Consider the following 27,500-nt stretch of genomic DNA (forward strand, 5'->3'; position numbering starts at 1 on the left):
TTAAATAAGTTTAATTCATTTTGTTTTTTTTTTCTTTTTTAATCTTTTAAGAAGGAAAAAAAAAAAAAAAAAATGGAAAAATAATGTTTTTGTGTGAACAAAATTTTTATAATAAGAATTGTTATGTTTTACCAAGAAATATTCTTTTTTTTTTTTTTTTTATATATATTAAAGAATAAATACAATTTTATCTCTTCAACTTTTTTATTTTGCTTTTTGTATCTTGATACAACGGTTATATTTTTATAAACATCAAAATGGAATTAAAAAAAAAAAAAAAATATATATATATATATATATATATATATATACATATACATATATCTGTTCATTTTTTTAAATATGTTATATTACTTTATTTAAAAATATAAGTATTTTTTTTTTTTTGTTAAAAGTTTATAACATTAAAAGCGTGAACTTTTTTCAAGAACGTAAAAAGAAAAAAAAAAAAAAGAAAAAAGAAAAAAAAAAAGAAAAAAGAAAAAAAAAGGAAAAAAGAAAAAAAAAGGAAAAAAGAAAAAAAAAGGAAAAAAGAAAAAGAAAAAAAATTAGAAAAAAAAAAAGAAAAAGAAAAAGAAAAAAAATTAGAAAAAAAAAAAGAAAAAGAAAAAGAAAAAAAATTAGAAAAAAAAAAAGAAAAAGAAAAAAAAAGAAAAAAGAAAAAAGAAAAAAGAAAAAAGAAAAAACAATAATTTATATAAAACAATGTAAAATTAAAAGAATTATAATACTTTAAATCATAATGTATTAAAATTAATAATATAAGATAAAAAGAAAAAAATGTATATATATATATATATATATATATATATGTATATATACATATATACTCCATATTAAAAATTAAAAAACTAATATTAGTAAATACGCATATATATAAATAAATATATGCATATAAATACATATACATATATATATATATATATATATATATATGTTTCGATAATATTTATATTTAAAAATCAAATAAAAAAATGTGTTAAATAAATAAGATATATATATTTTTTTTTTAAAATATATACACAGAAATATATATCTATATGTGTGTACATATAAGTATTTATATAGACAATAGCGAATATTCCAAACAATATTTGAAATATAAAAAGAAATTAAAAAGATATGTTTATTTTATTTTATTTTATTTTTATATATATATATATATATATATATATATTTTTTCTCATTTATTTGAATTCATAAAAAATTAAAACATTTAACATTAGGATTTTTCATTATTCTCTCTAAATATAAACATAACCATTTCTGCATGTTTACATATTGTTGTTTTACTTTTCCAATTTCTTCATTTTCTTCAACTATGGAATTAAAATCTTTATTTTGTTCTATCATTTTATAAGCACTTACAAATTCCCCCGTTCTATCTCTTCCTCTTCTACAATGAATAAAAAATATGGTATTTTTCATGGTATTAAATTTTTGTTTTAAATCTTTAATTTGATTTATTAAATTATCCGTGTTCCAACTCATGCTCTTTAGTTTATCGTCAATTTCCTAAAAAAAAAAAGGGGGTTAAGAAAATAAAACATATATATATATATATATATATATATATATAATAATAATAATAAGAATAAGAAGAAGAATAAGAAAGGTATATTAGTTTATATATAATAAGATAACTCAGGGTACGTTTTCTATATTGTATTTTTTAATTTAAAACTTACATCCTCATTTATATCATACGGATTTTCTTGATGTCCTACTATAATATGATTGAATATATTATTTTTCTTGTTAAAGCAATGTTCAGAAGTATAAGAACAACCCTCCTATAAAAAAAAAAAAAAAAAAAAAAAAAAAAAAAAATATATATATATAAATATATATGTATGTAGGTATACATGTAAGTATAAATATAAATATGTGCATAATGTATATATATATATATATATATTTATTTATTACCTTTAAGTCGTTTCTCAAGAATGATATTATGTGTAATGTTAAATTGTCACTGTAGGATAAATTATTTTCTTCGAATAATTTCTTTATATAGCTTAATAATTTTTCCTCCGAATATACTCCTAAACAAAAAAAAAAAAAAAAAAAAAATGAGATAATTAAGAAAATATATATACTAATATAATGTATTATATATATATGTATGAAAATATATACTTTCCTTTTTCAAATATTAAACAATTCTGTTTACTCATTATTTTTCTCATTTTTATTCCTACCATTAAATAATGGAATACTACTTCTTAATATATAATTATTATTTTCTGTATTCACATCGACAATATGTAACCTTTCAGCTAAAAATAAAAATATATAAATATAAAAAAAAAAATATATATATATATATATATATATATATGGTTGTAATTACATATATTTTATATATATTCATTTTATCAAATAATTTAAAATATATAATAATAAATCACTTACGTTTAAAACTTGGGAATTTATAGTTTAGACATCTTGCATTTAAATCATTACAATTTAATTTAAAATCACCATCTGTAAAAATTAAAAAAAAAATACATTAGGTATTACAAATATTATATGCACAATGTATATTTATATTTCCTTTTTTTATTCTTTCTTCTTTTTTCTATTTTTTTATCTTTATCTTTTCCTTTTTGACGTACTTTTTTTAAAGTAGTATTCATAAAAGGCATATATAATTAGCGAAGCCATTAAAAACCCAAAAAACAAATAAAAAAAGGTCTTATATTTTTTCAGACGTTGAAAAAATCCATTCCTTGGCTCTACAAACAAGAATAAGTAATTTTAACATATTAAAAATATTATACACATAATATATATATATATATATATTAAAATAGATATATAGATTTGTACATGTATTATTATTTATTTATATGCTATAATTATCTTCAAACAAAAAAAAAAAGGAAACCATGTCTGTTTATTAACACATGTACATGTAATATATTATATATATATATATATATATATATTTTAGGTGTCATAATATTTTATTTTGTTTTGTTTTTTCTAGTTCATACCACCATGATTATCAACGTCTGTATTTTCTGCATCATTTAATTTATTCCACATTTTTCTTTTTTTTTTTAATAATATATAACAAATTTTAAAACTAGAAAAAATCAAGTTTTTTTCTTGTTTTTTTTATTATTTTTTTTTTCAACAAATATATATTTTATATAAAGATGAATGTATATATTATGAATATTCAAAAAATATAAAAAAAATGTTATTAATATATAATGTATATATATATATATATATTATAAATTACAATATTATGAATATAACTATATTTACACCAAAAACCCCCCCAAAAAAAAAGAATTGCTTTTTTATATCATATACATTATATATATATATATTATAAAATAATAGTAGGTTAAAATTTAATATGTTTAATTAATAATTATTAAAAAAATATATATATATATATATATATATAAGAAAAATATAATTATAAAATATAATTAAAAACAGAAATGAATATAATATATAATAATTGTTATTTAAATTTGCCAAAAGATCAAAAGTTCAATAAATATTCAAAAGCATTATTAACTAAAGGCTCCATAATATAAAAAAATATATTTCATAAATAATTCTTTTATACAATTATAATATAATATATATATATAATAATAAATAAAAGATTAAAAAAAAAATAAAAATTCAACTTTTCTATTTTTAGAAAAAATATATATGAAAAAAAAATAAGAAATAAATTTAGGTAGTTTTATTTATATAGAATTCGTTAAGATCTATGATTTCTTTATATTATATGTATATGTAAAAAACAAAAAAACAAACAAATTAGTGTTATATATATATAATATATATATATAAATATTTTATAATAATATATGGTTTAATTTTATTTTATATTAATACCTATAATTATATATAATATATTTTTTTATATATATTAAAGAATCTAATACTATGTAACGATATAATATATATATTTCTAAAAATAATTATAACAAATTTGATCATTTATATTATATATATAAAAAACCCTTTCTTTCTAAAATCTTTTAAAAAAAAAAAACCCAAATAAAAAAAGAATAATATATTATAATATATATATATATAAAGAAAAAAAAAAAAAAAAAAAAAAAAAAGTGATATTTTTACATTTTAATTATTTAAATTTTTTTTAATTTTTCGAGTTTTCTCTAAATTTTTATAGAAAGAAAAATATTATTTTTCCCCTTTTTGAGTAATACATTTTAATACTATTATATTTAGAAAGTAAAATTGAAAGAGAATTTTTTTTTTTAATAATAATTATAATATATATTTATAAAATAAGAAATAACAAATATAAAAGTATATTTGTATAAATAATATAAACATTGAATTTCTAATATTAAAGTTGCAAAATACAGTTTAATGTTGTATTTATATTTGATATATTCTTCTTTTTTTATTTTTTATTTTATATTATGTTATGAAAAATAAGGGAAAACAACTAAAAAAGATTTATCCATAATATTAAATAATAATATAATTTATTTGTGTTTTACAACTTGATGATATGATAATTTCTTTATATATCAAACAAACAATTTTATGAGTTCTGATATTTCAAAGATTTAAGGATAATTAATATTAATAATATGTATACCTCTTAAAAGAACATATATAAAAAAAAATAAAGTTATTATATATATATATATATATATATATACATAATGTTTACAATAAATGAATATATCTATATTTATAAAATTCTTAAAAGTATATAAGAGGTTCATAATATAAACGGAATGTTTTAATTTTTTTTTTTTTTTTTTTTTTTTCTGCTAAATTATATTACTTTATTATGACCCGTTCATAAAAAAAAAAAAAAAAAAAAAAAAAAAAAAAAAGATAGCTATAAAAAAAAATAAATAAAATAATAAAATGAAATGAAATAAAATCCTTAACCGTATGAATTTTATAATATATATATATATATATATTTTTTTTTTTTTTTGTGTCTTTTTATTATTTAGTTATATTCATAGCAATATTTTTATTATGTATACGTTTAACTTGTTTTCTTTTGTTCAATTTTTTTTTTTTTTTTTTTTTTCACTTTATGTTCTATGAGTTTTTAATATATGTTTTGTTATTTAGCAAATAAATCATTACAAATATATATATGTATATTACATAAATAAAAACATATGCACATATATATATATATATATATTTTTTTTTTTTTTTTTTTTTTTTTAATGTGTATTGATATGCATATAATATGCACAGCTAGCTTCTATATAAAAATAAGGTCAATATTTATTATTCGATGTCGATCCAAAACCTCCTTCTCCTCTGGAAGTTTCATCCAGTTCCTCAACTAATTCAAAAGAAAGTGGTTCCCCTGTAAAAGAGACCAATTGTACTAATTTATCATTTTTTTTAATGTGATACTCTTGGTCACTAGTATTATCCAAGGCGGCAATAATTTCTCCTCTATAACCTGCATCAATTAGTCCAATTGAATTAGCTAAGCGTAATGGGGTTTTGGATATACTGCTACGAGGAAATAATAAAAAGCTCGTATTTACAATATTGGATTTGTCATCATCTTTTTTTTTATTTTCCGATTTTTCACATTTATAATAATAATTAGATTTATATTGTAATGCTATTGCCTTAATTCCAAGCTTAACAAAAGTTGTGGACTTTGGCTTCAGTACTTCATCTTTTACAATAAACAAATCTAATCCACTATCACCTTCATGATGTGTTTTATGATTCTTGTACATTTCTCTGACCTCATCACTCAGACATACAATTTTTAAATGCATTTTCAATTATTTATTCTATTATATATATGTAATATATGTAATATATATATATATATATATATGTAGTGTATTATTTTATTTTTTTTTTTTAATTTGATATTTGCGTTTATATAAAAAATTTTCAAGGTACTTGAGTATATATTTAAAAATAATATTTATTATATAAAACTGATGTTTTTAAAATTGATAACTGAAGAAATAAAAATTATATACCTTTAGAAGTAATAAAAATTTATCATTTTATAAGTTTAAAATCTTTGCACACATATAAATAAATATATTTATATATTATTCATAATTTTATGATTTTATATAAGAAAAATACTATAACAGAAGATGAATAAAAGTAATATCTTAGCATTATATTTAATGAGGAAAAAATGGAATCTTTTATTATATATATATTATATACATATTGTTTTTTATTAGTATGTGTGTTTTATCTTTTAAATGTTTTTATAATGTTTTCTAAAGGCATTTATTAAAAAAAAAAAAAATTATTTTTGTATGAAATTAATTTTTTTTTTATAATTAATTATATATTATTTAGAAGCCTAACACATGACATGCTAGCACATTTATATGAATAATACACATACATATATATATTATATATATATTTAATAAAAAATACACATAGAAGTATATTAAAAAATTACTATTGTATATATATATATATATATTATTTTTTCTAAGCTTTATAAAAAATACAAGAGTGTACAAAATTTTTCTAAATGGATAGTTTATTCATTTATTTTAATTTAAAAGAAAGAAAGTGGCTATAACAGAAAAGAAAAATATAAAGAGTACAATATAATTATTTATATATTAATTAAAAGGATATTATATATATATACATAATATCTGATATAATTATTATTATTAATTTGTAACATAATTAAAAAAAAAATGTAACCTTAATAAAAAAAGGTGGAGAAAATTATATAATCTTCAAATGCACTACTAAGAGAATACACATTGAGAAAAAAAAAAAAAAAAAAAAAAAAAAAAGACTAAATTTGGTTATTTTAAATAAATATCTATATTAATTTATGGAATAATATATATATATATATATATATATATATATATATATATATATTTATTTATTTATTTTATGGGTTTTTTTTTTTTTTTTCGTACTTGAACATGCATATGTATTAAAAAAAAAAAAAATAAAATAAAGAATCATATAAGTCACAATAAAATATTTCTACACATAAATATTTAAGTATATTTATTTTCTTTTCATTTTGTGAACAAATAAAATGTATAAATTTTAAAGAGGAAAATTTTAAACACGTATTTTTCAAAATTTTTTTTTTTTTCTTATGATTCATATAAAAGTCTTATATTAAATTTATAAAAATGAGAAAAAAAAAAAAAAAAAAAAAAAATTCATGATGTTCAGGTTGCTATGGGTAAAGAGCTCAAATGGTTGCAAGCCATTACAACATAATATAAATATAAATATATATATATATATATATATATATATATAAAGGAGAAAAGATAATAACAAATAAAGGAAAAGACACAAAGAAAGAACAAGTTAAAAATGAAAATTATATATTTAAAAGGTGTCCACTTTTGTCTGTCTATCTGTCTGTATAGTATTATAATTTACGTTGTTGTTCTTCTTTATAATTAATAGCTATTCTTCTTTTCTTTTTTCTTTTTTTTTTTTTTTTTTTTTTTTCTTCTTTCAACGATAAAACTTTTATTTATTTTCAAATATAATTTAATTTAAATAACGAAAAAATATACTTAATTTTTTTCTTTTTTTTTTTTCATTTTTACATATATTTTATTTTACAAAATTCCCAAATAAAATAATATAACAACATAATCATAGCATTTTAACATATAAATATATATATTATATATATATATATATATTTCTTAATTTTTTTTTTTTTTTTTTCTTTTTAATAATGAGATCGTGTTATTCACACAAAGGCATAAGCCCTGGAAAACATCCAGGAAATTGTGCTTCTTATGATAAAATAGGTAAACACATTTTCTTACAAGAAAAAAATAATATATACATATATATATATATATATATATATATGTGTTTATTTGTTTATATAATAGCCCTTTTTACATATACAATTACATTTTCATTCTTTTTATATATATTATTTTCTGTTAACAGGAAAAGAAGATATTCAATCAATAAATAATGGAACGTATACCCAATGTAGTCTCTGTGGTATAATTCATAAGGATCCACATAAACAAAAATTATATCCACTGAGAAAAGATCAATATAGTAGAGAAGGTTAAATGATCATTTTCATTTAATAAGAAGAAATGTCTTTTTTTTTTTTTCTTTTAATATAAATGTTATAAAATCAAAAGTTTAATTTTTTATTTAAACAAAAACATAACACGGATTTTATGAATTAATTAAAAAAAATAAATAAATAAATAATAAAAAAAATATATATATATATATATATATATATAAAGACACACATCTATATAATGTTAAAGTTTTTTCCCCGTTTCTTGTTTTTTTATGTATCCACTATTAATTATATTTGAACATCGTATAATTTACCAAAACGTTGTAATATACATACACCTAAATGCCTGTTATCAGATTTTTATTTTATTCTTTAATTTATTTATTATATATATATATATATGCATATGTATTCCTTTTATTTTTTTTTTTTTTTATATTTTATTTTGAGATTTCTTTCATATATAACTTATTAAAACTTTATTATTATAACTTTAAACAAACATATATTTAAATAAATAATTAAATAAATAATTAAATAAATAATTAAATAAATAAATAAATATCTTTCTTTGTTTATACATACAAACATATACACATATATATATATATATATATATATGTGTATATAGTTATTAAATTTTTTGAGCTACACAATAATACATATTTTGTTTATTTTTTTTCACCTTTTTTGATTCTTCTGAACTTTCGTGAATTAACTTAACACAAATATCATTTTCACAATCTTTATTTGTAAGTACTTTAAAATAAGGACATTTTGAAAAACAGAATATGACCCATAAATATAATGTATATACATCTGTAATAAAATATATATAGCCATTATTTTTTAAAAGATGATAATATAAAGACAAATTTTCGATAGTAATAATTCTTCTTCTCCAATTATGTCTTTTAAAATGAGGATCAGGAAAACAAAAGAAGATTTTCTCTATTTGATTTTTTTTTATATAATTTGGTAAGAATTTTATTACATTTGTACGTATTACCGATATATTTTGATAATATGGATGATAATTATACCGATAAGATAAAATTTTTTCACCTACATAATTGGTAATTTTATCTCTTATTTCTAAACCTAAAATTAATTTATCATTAAATATTTTACTTAAAGAAAATAACAAACCACCATATCCACATCCTATATCTAAAATGGTAACATTTTTGTTATTTTCATATGATTCATTAAATATATTTCTCATTTTATAATTCACTGGATATTTATTTGTATTTAAATATAAAACATTATTCATATTATCATTTTCAACATTGTTCTTCATATTATCTGTTACTATATGTTCATCTTTTGAATTCTCTTTATTTGTTATATATTCATCTTTGATTTGGTTTTTCTCAAAATATAATGGAAAATGTAAACTCCAATCAACATATGTATAATTCCTTGGATATTTTATATAACTATCTGACAGAGGATTACAATGAGCTCTTTGTCGATATTTTCTTTTACATGGCGTTTTTTTGTGTTTTTTCATTTTTTCAATAAATAATCGTATATTGAATAATAATAATTACAAGAATTTTACCACATGCTTTTCTTTTCTTTTTTTTTTTGTATATTAAATCTAAAAAGGAAATATGAATTAAAATATATTACATAAAAATAAATACATAAATATATATATATATATATATATATATAAATATATGTGGCAAATTATAATTATTTTATAGGATAAATATTCATAATATATTATATTATTTATTTATTTATTTTATATCCAAGTGTTGTATAGAAAATATATTCTTAAATATATATCCTATTGCTAATAATATAATATATATATATATATGCATAATATATTATATAATGTAATTATATAATATAAGCATTGTCAAAAATTAATATGGGAATATAATTATGTACATATAAAAATTATAAAGTCACACTCATTTTTCCCACTCTTACAGAAATATTATAATATATATGTATAAAATAACTCTTAAAAAATATAATGATTATATATATATATATATTATTTATTATTTTTATTGTAATTTATAAACCTGTTTGATTTTAAAATTCAATTAAAAAAAAACCATCCATTGGTATATATAATATATATATATATATAAGTTTATTATATTTTTCAAATATTTAAAGGGAAAAATGATAAGCAATTAGAGATATATTATATATATAACGATGTAATTTTATAAATTTATATTTTAGAAATCAAAATCCTTAAAAGGAATACAGGTATATGTAAAAAGTTTATATGTATACATAAAAAGTACCTACCCAAATGAAGGTGTTGCTAATATTATTTGGTACTATATAAATAATATACATATATATATATATATATATATATATATATATTATATAATTTAAATACCTTCTTTAAATAAGAATTTTGCGAACACTGTTGGAAAAGGAAGAAAATTAAAATTGTATATTATATATATATATATATATATATATATATATTATATATATATATGAAATAAATTTTGTAAGCATAAGAGGACAAATTTATAGTTCAAAATACTATATATTATGTAATAAGAGGCATAATAAGGAAAACATAAAAGATTATTAATAATATCTTTTTTATTACTTTAATTATTTTTTGTTTTTATAATAATGAAATTATAACTATAACAAGACGATAAAATATAAAAATAACTTTTTTGTAAAAATATCCCCTTAATAAAATAATAATATATACAGGCGTGAAATATACGTACACACATTATTTATATTTATGATGGAGAGAAAAATGAAAAAAAACAAATTTATATTATTCTTCTTTTTCCTTTTTACAATTAAAACTGTACATATAGAGACAAGAAAGGTTTGTAATGTGTTGCAATTTGGTACTCATGCCATAACTTCAAATAAAGAAAACAGAAAATATTTTAATTACGAGGTATATAATTAAAATTATAAAAAAAAAAAAAAATATATATATATATATGGAAATCGTCATATAAAATAAAATAATTTGTATTACTTAGTCATTATTTTATTTTATTTTATTTAATTTTCATTTTTTTTTTTTTTTTTTTTTTTTTTTTTTACATGTTAGGTTGTTGGCATAATCGATCCTTTTGATAAAAATCGAGTATTATGGACAAGAAAGAAAAGAAATAAAAAGTTTAATTTAAATATTTTCAAAAATATTTATGATAGTTTCTTTTGTAATATAAATGATTATGTATACCTAAAAAATAGCGACCAGTTTATATATCGAATATTCCACATAAACTTAAAGGTAATATAATGACAAAAAAAAAAAAAAAAAAAAAAAAAAAAAAAAAAAATTTATATATAAATATATATATATATATATATATATATATATATATATATTGAGCATATTTATTGTTGTCACTTGTATATATTTTTTTTTTCTTAAAGAATACCTTGAAATATATGTTAAAATACAAAATTATCAGTGGTAAGTTTAACCATAACGGTGATAAAAATATTATGTCCTTAAAGGAGAATAGCAAACTATTCAGGTTTTTGAATAATATAAACATATAGTATAACAACTGATAAAAGAAAAAAAATTTATTATTATAAAAATAATAAAAGCACGTCTGAATATATATAAAACATCCTATAAATAGAGTACGTAAATTATAATACACACTATAGGATATTCTGCAACAAAATTTTGTAACATTATATTTTTTACATTCGTGTACGCATTTTTGTGAATTTACGCAATTAAAATATGTGTCCTCATTTTATAACATTTTTTCGTTTTTTTTTTTTTATTTTTTTTATATATATTTATAAGTTATATTTTACTTTTTTTGTTATAATTTGTAATTTTTTTTGGTTTATAATATTAAAACATACTATTGTGTATGTATATAATTATATATTATATATATAATATATATATATATATATTTATGTATTATTTTTATTTATTGTATTTATTTTAATTTTTTTTTTATTTCTTTAAAATTTTATAAATATAATTAAAAAAAATATATATAAATATTTTTTCTTTCTTCCATTTTTTTTTTTTTTTTTTAATTTATAAATTAAAATTGCTATTTTATTGTTCTATTAGAGATATTAAAATATATATATATATATATATATATATATATATATAATTTATATTCTTATATGTATTATTTTTAAAAAATAATCAAAATGATTATCAAATTTCTTATTTTCAATCTTCTCCTTTATTTATTTCGTTGTAATACAAAGGTTAATTTTACATATCCTCAAAATGATTTCTTAAGAATTGATTCGGAAAATATTGAGGAAGCTTTTGAGAATAATGATTACTGGCTTATAAATTTGTAATAATAATAATAAAAAAAAAAAAAAAAAGACAATTATTTTTTTAAATACTTTTTTATTTGTGAAAATATTTTATATATTTTAATATAAATATATATATGTTTTTATTTTTATTTTATTTTATTTTTTTTTTTTTTTTTTTTTTTGCTTTGTTTAAAAATAAAGTTATGCTCCACAGTGTGTGTATTGCAAGTTCATATGGGATAAACTAAGATACATACAACGATCAATACAAAATGAGAACAGAACGAAAATATATTTCGGAGAAGTAAATTTTAAAATAAATACAAATGAATCGTATCAAAATATAATATATATATATATATATATATATATACATACAACTATTACTTTTGTTTTTAAAAAAATATTTTATAATTTATACAGGTAAATTGTGATAACCAGAAAGGATACACAGTTTGTGAAATATATGGAGCCATGAGAGTACCTCAATTAAAATTGTAATAATAACGAAAATATTGAAATATGCATATATAAATACATACATATATGTATATATATTATTATTATTAATTCTTAATAATTTGATTTTTAAATTCTATAGGTTTAAAGGCAGCGAATTAATATCCACTTATTCAAATGATATAACCAATTATAATAATATAAAAAGCTGGATATATTACATTACGACGTAATTATATATATTATATGCCCATATATTATTTTAAATAATGTTGTATATTTGTCATATTTATTTTTTATTATCTAATCATTCTTACAACAATATTTATTCCTTTATTTATTCATTCATTCATTCGTTCATTCTTCATTCATTTCTCTTCTCCTTTTTTGTTTTCTTTTTTTTTTTTTGAAATATAGACCATTATTTGTTGGTGTGCAGGATGAAAATGAGTTAAAATCATACGAAACGGAAAACAATATCTTCTTAACTTGCTCAGAAAATTTACCTGTAATGAAAATAGGAAAAGATAAAAAGAAAAAAAATATATCATATATATATAATGCAATATAATACGTATCATATAATATATAACTACATATATATATTATAAATTCGTAATAAAAAACATTTCATCTTTAGGCGGATTTATTCGATGTGGCTAAGTTATATAAAGAAGAATGTTATTTTATCAATATCACAAATCCGGTAAAATCAGGAATTTAACATATTTGGCTAGCTAGCTAGCTAAAAAAAAAAAAAAAAAAAATATATTTATATATATATATATATATATTTGTGCTTATACTTTAATAGGATATGTGTACTAGGATGAATATAAAAACGAACGAATTACACGTAATGAGTGCATACAATCACAGTACCTATGACTTAGACACGTTGGTAAGTATACAGTAACAATATTTTAAAAAATGATATATATATAAACACATTAAAAAAAAGAAAAAACAATACATATATATATATATATATATATATTTAATTTACAGGATCGTGAGTTATTGAAATTATTTGTAAATAAGAATAGATTTCCCTTAGTTATGAAAATTGATCATCGCAATTTTTTTAATATAAGAAGTAGCGGTAATAATAAAAAATAAATGTACATATTTATTTGTGTGACATAAAATATATATATATATATATATATGTATTATTTTTTAAAGGAAACAATTTAATGCTATTACTTTTGGACATGAAAAAGAATCCTAACGCCTACATTTTGGAGTACAAACAATATGCAGAAAAGTAAGCATACAACACTATATTATATTTTCATATTACTATTATGTATATATATATATATATATATATACTTATATTGATATGCGAAATATATATTATTTAATTTGCTTTTTATATTTCTGATACAGATACAAGAATCACAATGATATTCTTTTTGGTTATATAGATGGAAAATATTATGAAGAAGTAACATAAAAATTATAATAATATATTATTACATTGTATATGTTATATATATTTTTTTTTCATTTCATATGTAATGTTATAAAAATAAAAAAAAATAATTTTTTTTTTTTAATTAGAATTTAGAACTGTACGGTACAGATTCAGATTATTATCCACAAATAATAGTATTTAGCAAAAATCCAAGGGTAATTATTAAATTTTCTTTTTGTGTGTGTGTGTGTGTTTTTTTTTTTTTTTTTTTGAATGAAACGCATATTCGATCCTTATATTTATTTGTATATGAAAGTTTTTTTCAAAATATATATATGTGTGTATATTTAATTTTTTAGGAGTATTATTTTGAGGGATATTTCAATATAGATAATGTGGATAATATAATATGTAAGTATAAAATTAAATAATAAGGTGTAGTTTTTCTAATTTTATTATTTTTATTTATATTTTTAAATTAATTTTTTTTTTTTTTTTTTTATTGTAGATGACGTAAAGAACAAAAGAATTTATCACAAATTTGAAGAGTTTACAAAATTTAGAATGTAAAAATTAATGAGATCATATAGATATATGAAAATTATTAATTATAAACATTATGTGTATGATGAATATATATATATATATATATATATGTATGTATGTATGTATATTTTTTTTCTTTTCTTTTTTTTTTTTTTAGTATTTTGATTAAATTCAAAAAGCATATAAAATATATTTTAAAGAAAGCTTTTAAGACAGACTTTCTTTCTTTTATTGGATTTATATGCTCAGTTATTATGGTAATTCACCTTGAAATTATATTACTATAAAAATAAATAAAAATATATACATATATATATATATATATATATAATATAACATTGATACTTATGTACTATATTTTTCTCTCATCAATTTATAGATGTTATTAACAGCCATTTTAGTAATTCATACAATATACAAATATTATATGAGTTACACACACAATACTTATATTGAAAAGGAAGAAAAAAGCGAATAGGAAAATGAAAAACAAAAAAAAAAAAAAAAAAATGAAAACATTAAGAATATTAACATTGTTTCATTAAAATGTACATAAATTGTGTATAATGTCACAGATTTGTAGTTAATATAATATAATATGTATATATGTTTAATTGTATATTTTATGATTCTGTAGTTTAGTTTATTATGTAATTTTTTTTAATTTTTTTTATTTGTAGTGAGGTAATGTGTGCTAATATTACAATAATATAATTTACCTATTAAGTAAATAATAATATTCCCTATATATAGTAGCCTTATATGTAGACAATATATTTATAATTATAAACGTATATTTATTTCATTTTATTTTTTTTTACCATACTAATATAATTATTATATGATATGATAAGGTTATATTTATATATAAAAGGAAATATTATGAAAATTAAGATATATATATATATATATATATATTATATAAAGTAATGTATATATTCATTTATTTCCTTTATATATTTATTTATTTATTATTATTGTTATATATGTGATTTAATATTATTTATTAGTTAATTTATAATTCTTCATATATGCATTACGAATTCTATCGTGCAAAAAATATGATATTTATATTAATAATATAATATGAAGTTTGTTATTATATATAGATATATTTTTAAACCCTTTTTATATATAATTAACTTTTCATGAGAAACTCATAATATGATATATATATATATATATATTATATGAACTCTATAAAATTTTATATTACATTTGAAATTTAAGCTTATTTATTTTATTAAGTATTTATAAGAAATTATTAAAGGTAAAACACAATAAAAAAAAAAAAAAAAAAAAAAAAAAAAAAAAAATTATTTCATAATCCATATAAAATAATATTTTTGTGAGTTTATTATAATAAAATAAATAATTAATTAATCATAAATTTATAATATTACATTATATAAATATATTAATATATATATTATATATATATTATAATAATATTTATTAATCTTTTTACTCTTCTGGGATTATTATATATATATAATATATTAGAACTAGGAAAATTTATACGTATATTATTATATATATATATATATATATATATATATAAATTTTTATGTGTTGTTTTTTTTTTTTTTTTTTTTTTTTTCTTAATTATATAAATATATTTTTTTTAATATTTTTAAAAATTCTATTTTATATATTATATATGTATGTGCAATTTTTTTTTTTTCTTGTTTTCCATATTTGAAAATTTAAAAAATAGAAAAAAAAAAAAAAAAAAATTACACAAAATTGTATAGTAACACATATATATATTTTTAATTTTTTAATTTTTTTTTATTACTATTAATTATATGTATATATATATATATATATATATAAATATATATATAATATAATATAATAACGTAATATATTATTCTTTGTTTTAAATATATGTAAAGATATATATATATATATATATATAAATATATAATTATATATATTACATAAATCTTTGTCAATTGAATTTTTTTTTTTTTTTTTTTTTTTTTAAATATATAAGTATAAATAATAATGAACGACAATCCTGTTTCAAGTTATTTGTCGAAGGATGTTTTAGATTATGAACCGACTAAGGAGGAAATTAAATTTGTAAAAATAAAAAAAATAATAAAAAAAAATGAGAAAAATAGAATTCACGCTATGTAAATTATGTAGATAAATATATTATATGTGTGTATATCATTACTACGTACATGTATATATATTGTATTATACATATAAATAAATATATGTATATATATATATATATATATGTATATATTCACATTTATATATATTTTTTTACATTTGTAGTATCATAAAAATAACCTAAAAAGTTTAAGATATATATTTTGTGGAAAAGAGCTTGATGACTTTGAGAAACAGAAAATAAGAGAATTAAAAGAATTTGTTAATAAATTAAAATTAAAGGAAAAAGATAAAGAGAAAGATAAAGAAAAAGAAGTTGAAACATACCAAACTATTTTTAAAAATACCCTTTTTGATGATGATAATTATGTTCTAAGATTTCTACAAGGGTTAATATATAAATAATAAAAAAAATATTAAAATAATAATATGTTATGTATCATATTTTAAATATATAATTATAAACATATTTAAAATGTAATAAAACATTTATATTTCTTTTTGTAGAAATGAATTTGTTTTTGAAAGATGTTATAACGATATGTTAAGACACTTAACGTGGAGAAAAGAAAATCTACCAATACCCCTGAGTGACGTTCAAATTTTTTTAGTAACTTACAAAAAAAAAAAAAAAAAAAAAGGAAAAATAATAATAGCTCATATATATATATATATATATATATATTTATTTATTTATATATTTATTTGTGTATTTTATTTTGTAGGACAAGGGATATTGTTATATTCATGGAAGGGATAAACAAATGCACCCAATCATAATTATTAATTGCAAAAATATTATATCAGCTAATACTGTAATGATTTAAATTATAAAAATTATATAGGAGAACTTATTCACTTTATTATTTTATTTTATTTTATTTTAATTTTTTTTTTTTTTTTTTTTTGTTTTTACATATTTCAGAAAGATGTTTTAAAAGTTCTTTATTATTGGCTAGGTAACACACAAAAAAAAAAAAAAAAAAAAAAAAAAAAAAAAAATTGTGTACTTAATTTATTTTTTTCCATTTGTATATCTAATGGATATATTTTTTTAATGTTCATTAGTCCTTATGTTAAATATAAATATATTTATTTTATTTTGTAGAATTTTGTATATCCAAATTATTAATAGAAGGAAAAGTAGAACAATGGAGAGTTATAATTGATTTAACATCATGTAGTGTTTTAAATATACCTATAGCAACTTTAAAGGATATCTCAAAAAATTTAAGTGTAAGAAAAGAAAAATATATGAACATATATATATATATATATATATATATATTTATTTATTTATTTATATTTATTTATTTATATTTCCCATCAGTGTAATTATCGATCAAGGCTGTGTAAAATGCTTGTGTTAAGTGCTCCTTTAGTTGTTACAGGAATATGGCATATGTTAAAATCCATCATACCAGTAATTGAATAAATTATCATATATATATTATTTATGTATTTATATTTTCTAATTTATTCATAAATATATTTTATATATGATACTTTAAAAATATGTAGGTTGTAACACAACAAAAAATTACAATAACATCATCTGAAAAGGAGGTAAATAAGGAATAAAAATAAAATAAAAAGGAATAATATATAGTATATATTTATATATATAATAGTAAAAATATATACCTTTATATATTTTTATTTTTTATTTTATTATATTATTTTATTTTTTTTTTTTTCTTTCTCTCTTTATAGAAGAAGTTGCTAGATCAAGTTCAGGCAAATCAATTAGAAAGTAAGCATATATTATTATTACATATGCCAATATATTTGTCTTTTAAACCTGTACACACATATATATATATATATATATATATATATATTTATTTATTTATTTACACATGTTTATTTTATGTTTTTTTTAACAGAAAAATTCGGTGGAACCTGTGAGAATGCAACAGATTTTACAGAACCAATATTGCCATAATTTGTTATATATTCTTTTATGTTAATAATTCGAATAAAATATGTTTTATATGTATAATTTATATATATATATATATTTTTTAATTTTTTTATTTGTTTTATATTATGATCATATAATTATTATATATTCTTTTGTTATTATATATGCTTCATTTGATTATTGTTATGTTGCTGTTACATAATTCCAAGTTTATTTTTCTTTATATCGCTTGTTGCTGTATTTGTATGCTTATGCATACATACATATATATATATATATATATATATATATTGTGTATAGTTTTATATATTTTGTATACCTCACTATCTTGTATGTTATAAGTAAATATATATATTTATATATATATGTTTATTTATTTATTTATTTATTAATTTTAATTTAATTTTTTTTGTTTACTTTTTTTTTTTTTTTTTTTTTTTTTTTTTTTTCAAGTTAAAAAGCCAAACAAAAGAGGTTTATATTTTAAAACTTCTTTATATATATATTTATTTATTCATAACTTTCATATTTTTTAAAGGAAAAAGTATAAATTGTCAATTTATTTTTCATATTGTAGAATTAGATTCAAATATATAATATATATATGTATGGTATCATAAATATTTTTTTTATATGTATTATTTAAGATTTATAAACGTTTAAAAGTTCGAAATTATATATATATATTTATATATATATTTCAAAATAATATACAAAAGATTGAAAATGTTATTATTGAGTTAAAATATATATGTATAATTAAAATGTTTCATAAGTTATGAAATATATAAATTTTATAAAATGGACATGTATCATTCACTTAAATATATATTTTATAAATCTTGGTCATAAAATATGTGATAGACAATTCTTTTCAAGAAAATTATAACAAATCCAAAAAAGATATACGATAAAAAAAAAAATGTGTATATGATAAAATTGGATAGATATTTCCTTTCCCTCAACAGTATAGTTAGCCTTTCTTTGTTTTTAAAAAATATTCTTAAGTAGTCTTCTAGTTTGTTTCTTTTTTCATTCGGTAAAAGGTTTATCAATTTGTATAACGCAATACCTAGAAGAAAAAATAAAATGAAATAAAATAAATGGAATAAATTAAAATATCATATGTATAAATCAATTATTTTATTTTATTTTTTTTAAATAAACATTCTATATATTAAAAGATAATAAAAAATTTAGGCGTAGCAAATAAATATATATCATATAGTTCAAATGCATGTTTAATGTTACATAAGAAATATGGAAAATATAGGAAATGTATAAAATATGTACGCACAAAATATTTATAATAGAATATATACATATATATATATATATATATATATATGTTGTGTGTGCTTAATATATTTAATTATTTACTATAACATAACTAACCTAGTCGGTTATATGTTTTAATACCTTCACATCTTGAATCCTTATTTTTCTCATCTGAATAGTCAAAGATAAATAAGTATGTCTATATATATATATATATATATATATTTTTTTTTTTTTTAATGTTTGTGTTGTTATGTTTATATTAATTTCCTTCTTTTCATTACCCATAGGCGTATGATCATCTTGCACATTTTGTAGTTGTATAACGGAGTTCTTATTTAAGCTTAATTTTTTTAAGAGAGAAAATTTTGTTGTATCTTTTTGTTTATTATTTGAAGGTATATTTTCTAATTGTTTAGAATTAATAATATTTTTATTATCATCATTTATATTATTAATTTGAGTTATATAATTATTTTTTTTATTTTTCTGTTCTATAGATATATTTAATGCAACATCTGATACCATTTTATTATTAAGAGTAATAATATTGTTGTCATTATTAGGTACAAGTTTTTCATAACCATTTTTTGTGTCTTGTGTGTTAAACTCATAATTGTTGATATTATTATTTTTTTTGTTTTCTTCATTAATTTCATTATGTTTTTTGTCTTTACGGTTATATAGATTTCCTATAGATATACATTCATCGATTATATCTAAGGCATCTAATTGTTTTTCTTCTTTTTTACTATTTATAACTTTGTTTAATAAAAATTCGAAATTATTTTCATTACTATTTTTGCTAGTATAATCTTCTTCATTTATATTATCATATGTCTTAACAAAACTACTTGTATCACTTGAGGTTTTATATGAATTTATATCTTCATCTTCATAAGTATAATCTGATTGTGTAGCTTCATTTATATTTATAATACTTTTTATATATTTTAAATTACTTTTTATAGTACATATACTATTATTTATAATATGTACACTTTTGTCTATAGACGAATAATTTGTACTTTTATCATCATCAATATTATCATCAAATTTTAAACTATTTTCATTTTCTGGATATATGAGAAATTTCTTTTCCTCTACTATATGTATCTCTTGAATAGCTGTATCGTCATTATGCATATCATTATTATGCATATCATTATTATGCATATCATTATTATGCATATCATTATTATACATATTGTGATTATTATCTTTCATTTCTCTTTCTTTAAATAAAAAAATGTTCTTTTCATTTGTATCCTTCTTTTTATTATTATTTGTTTCATATTTCATTTCACCTACACAATTTACATTAATTTCTCTCATAGTTGTTTATAACACGTTGACAGAAATGTTATGTATTTTTTTTTTTTTTTTGATACATTAACCTACAATGGTTGCCATAATATATAAATGAGACAAGCAAAAAAAAAAAAAAAAATAATAATAATATAATAAATAATTATAAATAAATAAATAAATAAATAAATATATATATATATATATATATATATATATATGTGTTAATTTTATTATGTTCAAAAGGATGGAGAAAAACGAAAAAGAGAACACCTACTATAATATATATAAATTAACGAATGAGAGAAATATACAGATATATAATGATATTATCATTACAATTAATATATATATAATATTTATATAGAGAAAAAAAAAAATTTTAACAATGTCTTTAAAAATGTTGTTATTATATTATCCTTTTATTATTTCATAGAAGTATATATAAATTAAAAGAAATAAAATAAATGCAAAAGAAATCACTAAAAGACATACGCTTTTTTTCAAAAAAAAAAAAAAAATAATAATAAAAAAAAAAAAAAGAAAGAAAAAAAAAAGAAAGAAAAAAAAAAGAAAAAAATATATTTTCTACATATATATATATATTATATATATATAATTATTTTAAAAATATTTGATAAAGTTGTATATATATTATATACATTTAAAACCACAAAAATATATTATATTTTTTCTATTAATATTAACTCTCCAAATTTTTCTGCTACGTTCTTTTTTACTGCCTCCATTATATATAAATAAGGCTACATAAGAGTATAAATATATTAATATAGCTCGCTCCTTTATTTAAGACAAAAAAATTAATAAATAAATAAATAAATATATAAATATAAATATATATATATATATATATATATATATTTCATTTTTTCAATCAATTATGCTATATCATACTTCCTCATTCTTGCTCGTTTCTATTATGGTCATGACCCTATTATAAGAGTTATCTAAAAATGTTAGGATCGGAGAGGAGGCATATTTTGGCATGGTTTCATAAATTTGCTTTAGATTTTTATATGTTTGTTGAAAATTATATCTGTCCATTGATGGTATCGTATATGAATCAATTATATTTTGTTCTTCCTTTTTAGAAGTAATATTTTCATTTATATTTTCTTTACTCATATGGTGGTTTTCATTATCTTGATGATATTGGTTTGTATTATGTTCATTATTTGTATTATAGGTAGTATTTTTATTATTTGATAATATATTATCATCATATTGTTTATTAAAATTATTTAATAAATTCTGATTAGGATCATTTATAGGAATATGTTTTATATCTTGATCGTTTTGTTGTTTATTTAATATATTACTTATAATATATAAATTTTCTTCTTCATCATTTCGATTACTTTTTTTTTTTAAATCTATTAAATTTTCACGTAAATAAATATTTTCATAAAAATATTTTCTTTCATGTTCTCTTCTTTTATTCTGTAAACTAATAGGTGCTAAATCTGATGAATCCATATTAGCTAAATTGGTTGATGTAATATTACCATTTAAAATTTTTTTTCGTAATTCTGAATTATCTTTTCTCATTAAATTACTACATATGGAAAATAATTTCATTTTTATATCTAATTTATTTTTATATATATCTATAACCGTTTGTACAATATTTTTACTTATTTCTTCTGTATTTTTATCACAAACATTTTCTTCATCTAAACATTGTTTTATTTTCTCTATAACTTTATTATATTTTAACAGATTGTTTTTATCACCTCTATCTTCCAATTTAGATAAATCATCAAAGTTTAAATGTACATCTTTTTGATGATCTCCTTGATTAATATAACAATCTTGAGGATTTCCTTTTTTTTTTTCTTCATTTTTTTTAATTTTTTCTGGAACATTAATAATGCTACTATTATTACTAACATTGCTATGTGATATAACATTGTTACTATTATAAGATATGTTATTATTACTACTACTACTATTAGTACGATTAGTATTTTGTATACTATTCATATTATTATTATAACTACTTTGAGATGTATCATTAATAATATTATTATTTATAGTTTTTCCAGAATTTCTATGTACAACCTTTATACTATCTTTCTTTTGGATTTTAATTTTTTTTCTTCTTCTTTTCTTCTTTTTTTTTTTACCACCAGTACTAAATTCATCATTATAAACGTCCGAATCTTGACTATATAATTCTTCATTTAATATTTGATTTTCTTCAACAATATCTTCATCTTGATATTTTTTCATATCTTCATAAAATGAATATTCTTCTTCTTCTTCCTGTAATTTAATATTTACCATTTCATTTGTCAAACATTTTTCATCAAACAACTCATCATCGTCATCATAATAATATTCTTCATTCTCTTCATCATTATCATCATATTTTTTATGAATATATTTTTTTTTCCTTGTAGTCCTTCTATTTCGTTCATAATTATAACTATTGCTATTACTATTATTATTATTATTATCCTGTACATTTTGATCATTGGTATAAGCATCATTAGCTTTTACATTTTCATCAAATTTGTTATTTTCATTTAATTTTTTCAAAATATCTTTTTCCTCCTCTTTTATTTCTCCCATTTGATTTGAATTTTTACTGCTCTTCTTTTTCTTTATATTTTTTGAAATATTTTTATTCTGATTATCATCAGAAATGGCTTTTTCGCTAGCTACCACATTTTGATCTTCCATAATGTTTGTGATATCAGATATTTTTCTTTTTTTAACATTACTAAATGTCATACATGATGAGGAAGATGAATTTTTCTTTGTTGGTTTGTTTTTTTGTTGTTGTTCTTCTTTATTTTTTTTTTGATTTGCCATTATATTATTTGAACAGATTTTATTTTTTTCTTCTTCAAGATTATATAAGGAGAAAAAAGAAATATTTTCATTATTGAAAATATGATGTATATATTTATTATATAAAAAAAAATTGTGATTATATTTATTTACCAAATCACAGAAATATGTAAAATATTCCATATGATGTGTCACATTAAAAATATTATTTTTTATACAATTCATACATAAAAAATAAATATCTGTTTGTTTAATTTTTTGTCTTTTTATTTTTATATTGTATAATTTTTTATATTCTACTATAAAGCTATGAAAATTGTTGGAATATATATAGTCATCAAAAATGTTGCTTTTATGTAAATTATTGAGAGAAACATTATTATTATTATTATTATTATTTTCATTTATATTGTTAATATTATTATTATTATTATTTTCATTTATATTGTTAATATTATTATTATTATTATTTTCATTTATATTGTTAATATGATTATTATTATTTTCATTTATATTGTTAATATTATTTTTATCATTTATTATATTGGTAATATTTTTTTTATTATTTATTTTATTTTTATTATTTGTTTTATTATTATTCTTAATATTATTTTTATTATTTACATTTTTTTTATGATTTATATTTTTTTTTTTATCATGCATATATTTTTTTTGACCAATTTCATTCTCATATATTATTTGTGACATTATAATGTTTATATCATAATATGTATTACAATTAAAACAAAAAAAGTATAAGAATTCAAAGTTTTTATAAGTAGATATATATTCATTATTTTTTCCATAATATATATTATTTTTATTTTTTATCGTATCATATAATTTAGCATTTATAAGAAAAAGAAAATCTTCTTTTTTTGTAATCCTGTTAAATATTATACAATCTTTTTTTTTTAATTTTGGTATCATTTTATTATTTCTAAATAAAAAAGTTTCAAAGTAATAGTACCCAAACGTACAACAGGGGGTTGTTTTTTTTTTCTCATTTTGTAAAACATCATTCAAAATAATTTCTTCATCATAAATACAATAATTTTTATTTGGATCATTATGGATATTCATTAAACTATTTTTATCACAATTATTAAAATTAAAAACACTTGAATGATTTTTTTCAATATCTTCATCATATTTTTCTGGTAAATTCCTATCGACCATCTCTTTATTCATTTCTTGACTTAAGTTAATTTCATTATATCCATTATTTAACATATCAATATCTGTAGTCCTTTCAGATGTTACAAATTCGTCTGGGTTCGTTACATTTTCTTCATCCTTTTGTTCAACCACATATAATTTTTTTAACTTTTTTTTATGTGTTTGACATACTGGAAATTCATCATATAAATAAAGGAATTCATAAAAATTAACGATACTAATTTTGTTAATAATATTATTTATAGTACTTTTATTATAATAACCTATACATGGTAATACATGCCAATAATTTAAATATGATTCAAAATTATTATATAAAAATTTATTACATTCTTTATTTCTATATATTAATTGAATAATAATATTTTTATTATCATCATCTTTATTACTACTAACGTTTTTATAAATCTGAGATATACTTATTTCGTTATTGTTTCCTTTGATATGTACAGCATCATATTTTTTCAATATATATCCTGATGGAAGAATGCTTTTTTTTTCCTTTTTTTTTTTTTTTTCCATTTGTTTTTCTTTTATTTGTTCTTTTATTTGTTCTTTTATTTGTACTTTTTTTTTTTTTTTTTTTTTTTTTATTTTTTCTTTAAGTTGGCTAAATTTTTTAATTACATCCAAAATTTTTAATTTGCATGTATTATTCTTTTTATTGCTTTTAACAGACACATCTGATGAAATTTCTGAACAGATAGGTGTATCGGAACTATTAGAGAAATTATTTGATGACATAGTTGATTCAGAATAAGACGAATCATATGATGAATTGGAAATATCACACTTTCCATCTTGGATAATAGATTTTTCGTCCTCATTTTTGGATAAATTATTATATTCATTTTTATTTTTTTCTGATATTATTGGATCTACATATAACATATCTGTTATATTAACGTTTTTATCTGATATTTTAAAAAAAGTATTTTTAATTAGATAACAATATAAATTATATATATTGTTTAACTTTATATGGTTATTTACTCTTCTTATATCTAATTTGGATATATCATATTCAAATATATTCTTTGAATTTATCTCTACATATTTAATAAATTTTTCTTCATTATAAAATGTGCCACTGCTGTTAATCGTACCATTTTCCTTTTCATTACTATATTCTTCATTAAAAATAATACAACTTTTTTCTCTTTTTTTACTTGCCATTTTTAATATATATATATATGTTCATATATATGTTTTTTCCTTATCTTAATGAACACTCTTATTTATAACAAAACAATGTAAATTAAAAATAAATGTGATTATAAATATATATTTTTAGAAGGTATATTTTTATCACATTTTATGTTCCCATATATATATATATATATATGTGGAGAAAAATTATCTCATATAAAATAATCATTTATAAATCATACATTTAAAAAGAAAAAATTTTCGACATCATAATTTTCTCTTTTTTTTTTTTTTTTTTTTTTCATATATAAATATTTCAATATATATATATATATATATAATATTACAAGTTGGTATTTTTTTTATAGATGTTTATTTAAATATATATTTTAAAATATATATAATGTGTTTCTAAATTTTTTTTCTTTTTTTTCTCTATACCATAATAATAATAATTATTATTATTATTACTATATATAAATTATTATACCTCTTATTAATGATAATTTAGAAAATGGGAGAAAAAATAATATATTGATAATTATATATATATATATATATATATATATATATATATAATATATATATTATAATATATTGATTTTTATCAAATATATTTATATGGGTTTTGTGCTTATTAAATGTATATGGAAAATTATGTGGGTTGTGTTTATATCGATATGTATGAACAATTTTCTATAATCTACATCATATTATAAAATTACCTATATTAGATGTATATTATATTATAAAATACTATACATATATATATATATATATATATATATCTATATATATATATTATAATATTATATATAACATAGTAATGTATTTAAAAATATTCATATTGTAATAATAATTAAATCTGCAAATTTATAATATAAAATAAAATTGAAAATTTCATTTTTTTCTAATTTAATATATTAGAAGAAAAAAAAAAAAAAAAAATGAAATGAAATGAATAGAAAAGAATAATA

The 27,500-nt window shown here is 16.9% G+C and overlaps 9 protein-coding genes across 9 annotated transcripts; 4 read left to right on the top strand and 5 right to left on the bottom strand.

The window, feature by feature from the left end:
* Positions 1 to 1,197: 1,197 nt before the first annotated feature.
* PF3D7_1127000 (protein phosphatase, putative) lies at positions 1,198 to 3,054 on the bottom strand (the record flags this gene model as incomplete). The annotated part of the gene is made up of 7 exons (XM_001347916.2): positions 1,198 to 1,515; positions 1,689 to 1,793; positions 1,930 to 2,048; positions 2,205 to 2,282; positions 2,419 to 2,490; positions 2,622 to 2,741; positions 3,003 to 3,054. The coding sequence occupies 7 exons, from the start codon at positions 3,052 to 3,054 to the stop codon at positions 1,198 to 1,200; spliced, it is 864 nt and encodes a 287-aa protein (XP_001347952.2).
* A 2,207-nt stretch (positions 3,055 to 5,261) lies between these two features.
* PF3D7_1127100 (deoxyuridine 5'-triphosphate nucleotidohydrolase) lies at positions 5,262 to 5,783 on the bottom strand (the record flags this gene model as incomplete). Its single annotated transcript, XM_001347917.1, has 1 exon — positions 5,262 to 5,783. One exon carries the CDS (start codon positions 5,781 to 5,783, stop codon positions 5,262 to 5,264), a length of 522 nt encoding a protein of 173 aa, XP_001347953.1.
* Positions 5,784 to 7,717: 1,934 nt separating this feature from the next.
* PF3D7_1127200 (conserved Plasmodium protein, unknown function) lies at positions 7,718 to 8,072 on the top strand (the record flags this gene model as incomplete). Its single annotated transcript, XM_001347918.2, has 2 exons — positions 7,718 to 7,793; positions 7,942 to 8,072. The coding sequence occupies 2 exons, from the start codon at positions 7,718 to 7,720 to the stop codon at positions 8,070 to 8,072; spliced, it is 207 nt and encodes a 68-aa protein (XP_001347954.2).
* Positions 8,073 to 8,669: 597 nt separating this feature from the next.
* On the bottom strand, positions 8,670 to 9,551 carry PF3D7_1127300 (tRNA (guanine-N(7)-)-methyltransferase, putative; the record flags this gene model as incomplete). Its single annotated transcript, XM_001347919.1, has 1 exon — positions 8,670 to 9,551. The coding sequence occupies one exon, from the start codon at positions 9,549 to 9,551 to the stop codon at positions 8,670 to 8,672; it is 882 nt and encodes a 293-aa protein (XP_001347955.1).
* Positions 9,552 to 10,784: 1,233 nt separating this feature from the next.
* On the top strand, positions 10,785 to 11,569 carry PF3D7_1127400 (conserved Plasmodium protein, unknown function; the record flags this gene model as incomplete). Its single annotated transcript, XM_001347920.1, has 3 exons — positions 10,785 to 10,949; positions 11,109 to 11,294; positions 11,441 to 11,569. 3 exons carry the CDS (start codon positions 10,785 to 10,787, stop codon positions 11,567 to 11,569), a joined length of 480 nt encoding a protein of 159 aa, XP_001347956.1.
* A 627-nt stretch (positions 11,570 to 12,196) lies between these two features.
* Positions 12,197 to 15,219, top strand: PF3D7_1127500 (protein disulfide-isomerase, putative; the record flags this gene model as incomplete). Its single annotated transcript, XM_001347921.1, has 15 exons — positions 12,197 to 12,351; positions 12,518 to 12,620; positions 12,740 to 12,813; positions 12,918 to 13,004; positions 13,193 to 13,283; positions 13,416 to 13,481; positions 13,590 to 13,676; positions 13,784 to 13,877; positions 13,961 to 14,042; positions 14,168 to 14,225; positions 14,342 to 14,410; positions 14,555 to 14,606; positions 14,704 to 14,761; positions 14,899 to 14,998; positions 15,121 to 15,219. 15 exons carry the CDS (start codon positions 12,197 to 12,199, stop codon positions 15,217 to 15,219), a joined length of 1,275 nt encoding a protein of 424 aa, XP_001347957.1.
* A 1,532-nt stretch (positions 15,220 to 16,751) lies between these two features.
* Positions 16,752 to 18,813, top strand: PF3D7_1127600 (uncharacterized protein; the record flags this gene model as incomplete). The annotated part of the gene is made up of 10 exons (XM_001347922.2): positions 16,752 to 16,829; positions 17,034 to 17,257; positions 17,376 to 17,478; positions 17,594 to 17,683; positions 17,794 to 17,827; positions 17,977 to 18,104; positions 18,199 to 18,291; positions 18,390 to 18,434; positions 18,582 to 18,621; positions 18,755 to 18,813. 10 exons carry the CDS (start codon positions 16,752 to 16,754, stop codon positions 18,811 to 18,813), a joined length of 894 nt encoding a protein of 297 aa, XP_001347958.2.
* Positions 18,814 to 19,625: 812 nt separating this feature from the next.
* PF3D7_1127700 (conserved Plasmodium protein, unknown function) lies at positions 19,626 to 21,405 on the bottom strand (the record flags this gene model as incomplete). The annotated part of the gene is made up of 3 exons (XM_001347923.2): positions 19,626 to 19,864; positions 20,188 to 20,241; positions 20,355 to 21,405. The coding sequence occupies 3 exons, from the start codon at positions 21,403 to 21,405 to the stop codon at positions 19,626 to 19,628; spliced, it is 1,344 nt and encodes a 447-aa protein (XP_001347959.2).
* An 882-nt stretch (positions 21,406 to 22,287) lies between these two features.
* PF3D7_1127800 (TFIIS central domain-containing protein, putative) lies at positions 22,288 to 26,550 on the bottom strand (the record flags this gene model as incomplete). Its single annotated transcript, XM_001347924.1, has 1 exon — positions 22,288 to 26,550. One exon carries the CDS (start codon positions 26,548 to 26,550, stop codon positions 22,288 to 22,290), a length of 4,263 nt encoding a protein of 1,420 aa, XP_001347960.1.
* Between the last annotated feature and the right edge of the window lie 950 nt (positions 26,551 to 27,500).

Source organism: Plasmodium falciparum (assembly GCF_000002765.6).
Source record: "Plasmodium falciparum 3D7 genome assembly, chromosome: 11".
Taxonomy (NCBI): Eukaryota; Apicomplexa; class Aconoidasida; order Haemosporida; family Plasmodiidae; genus Plasmodium; species Plasmodium falciparum.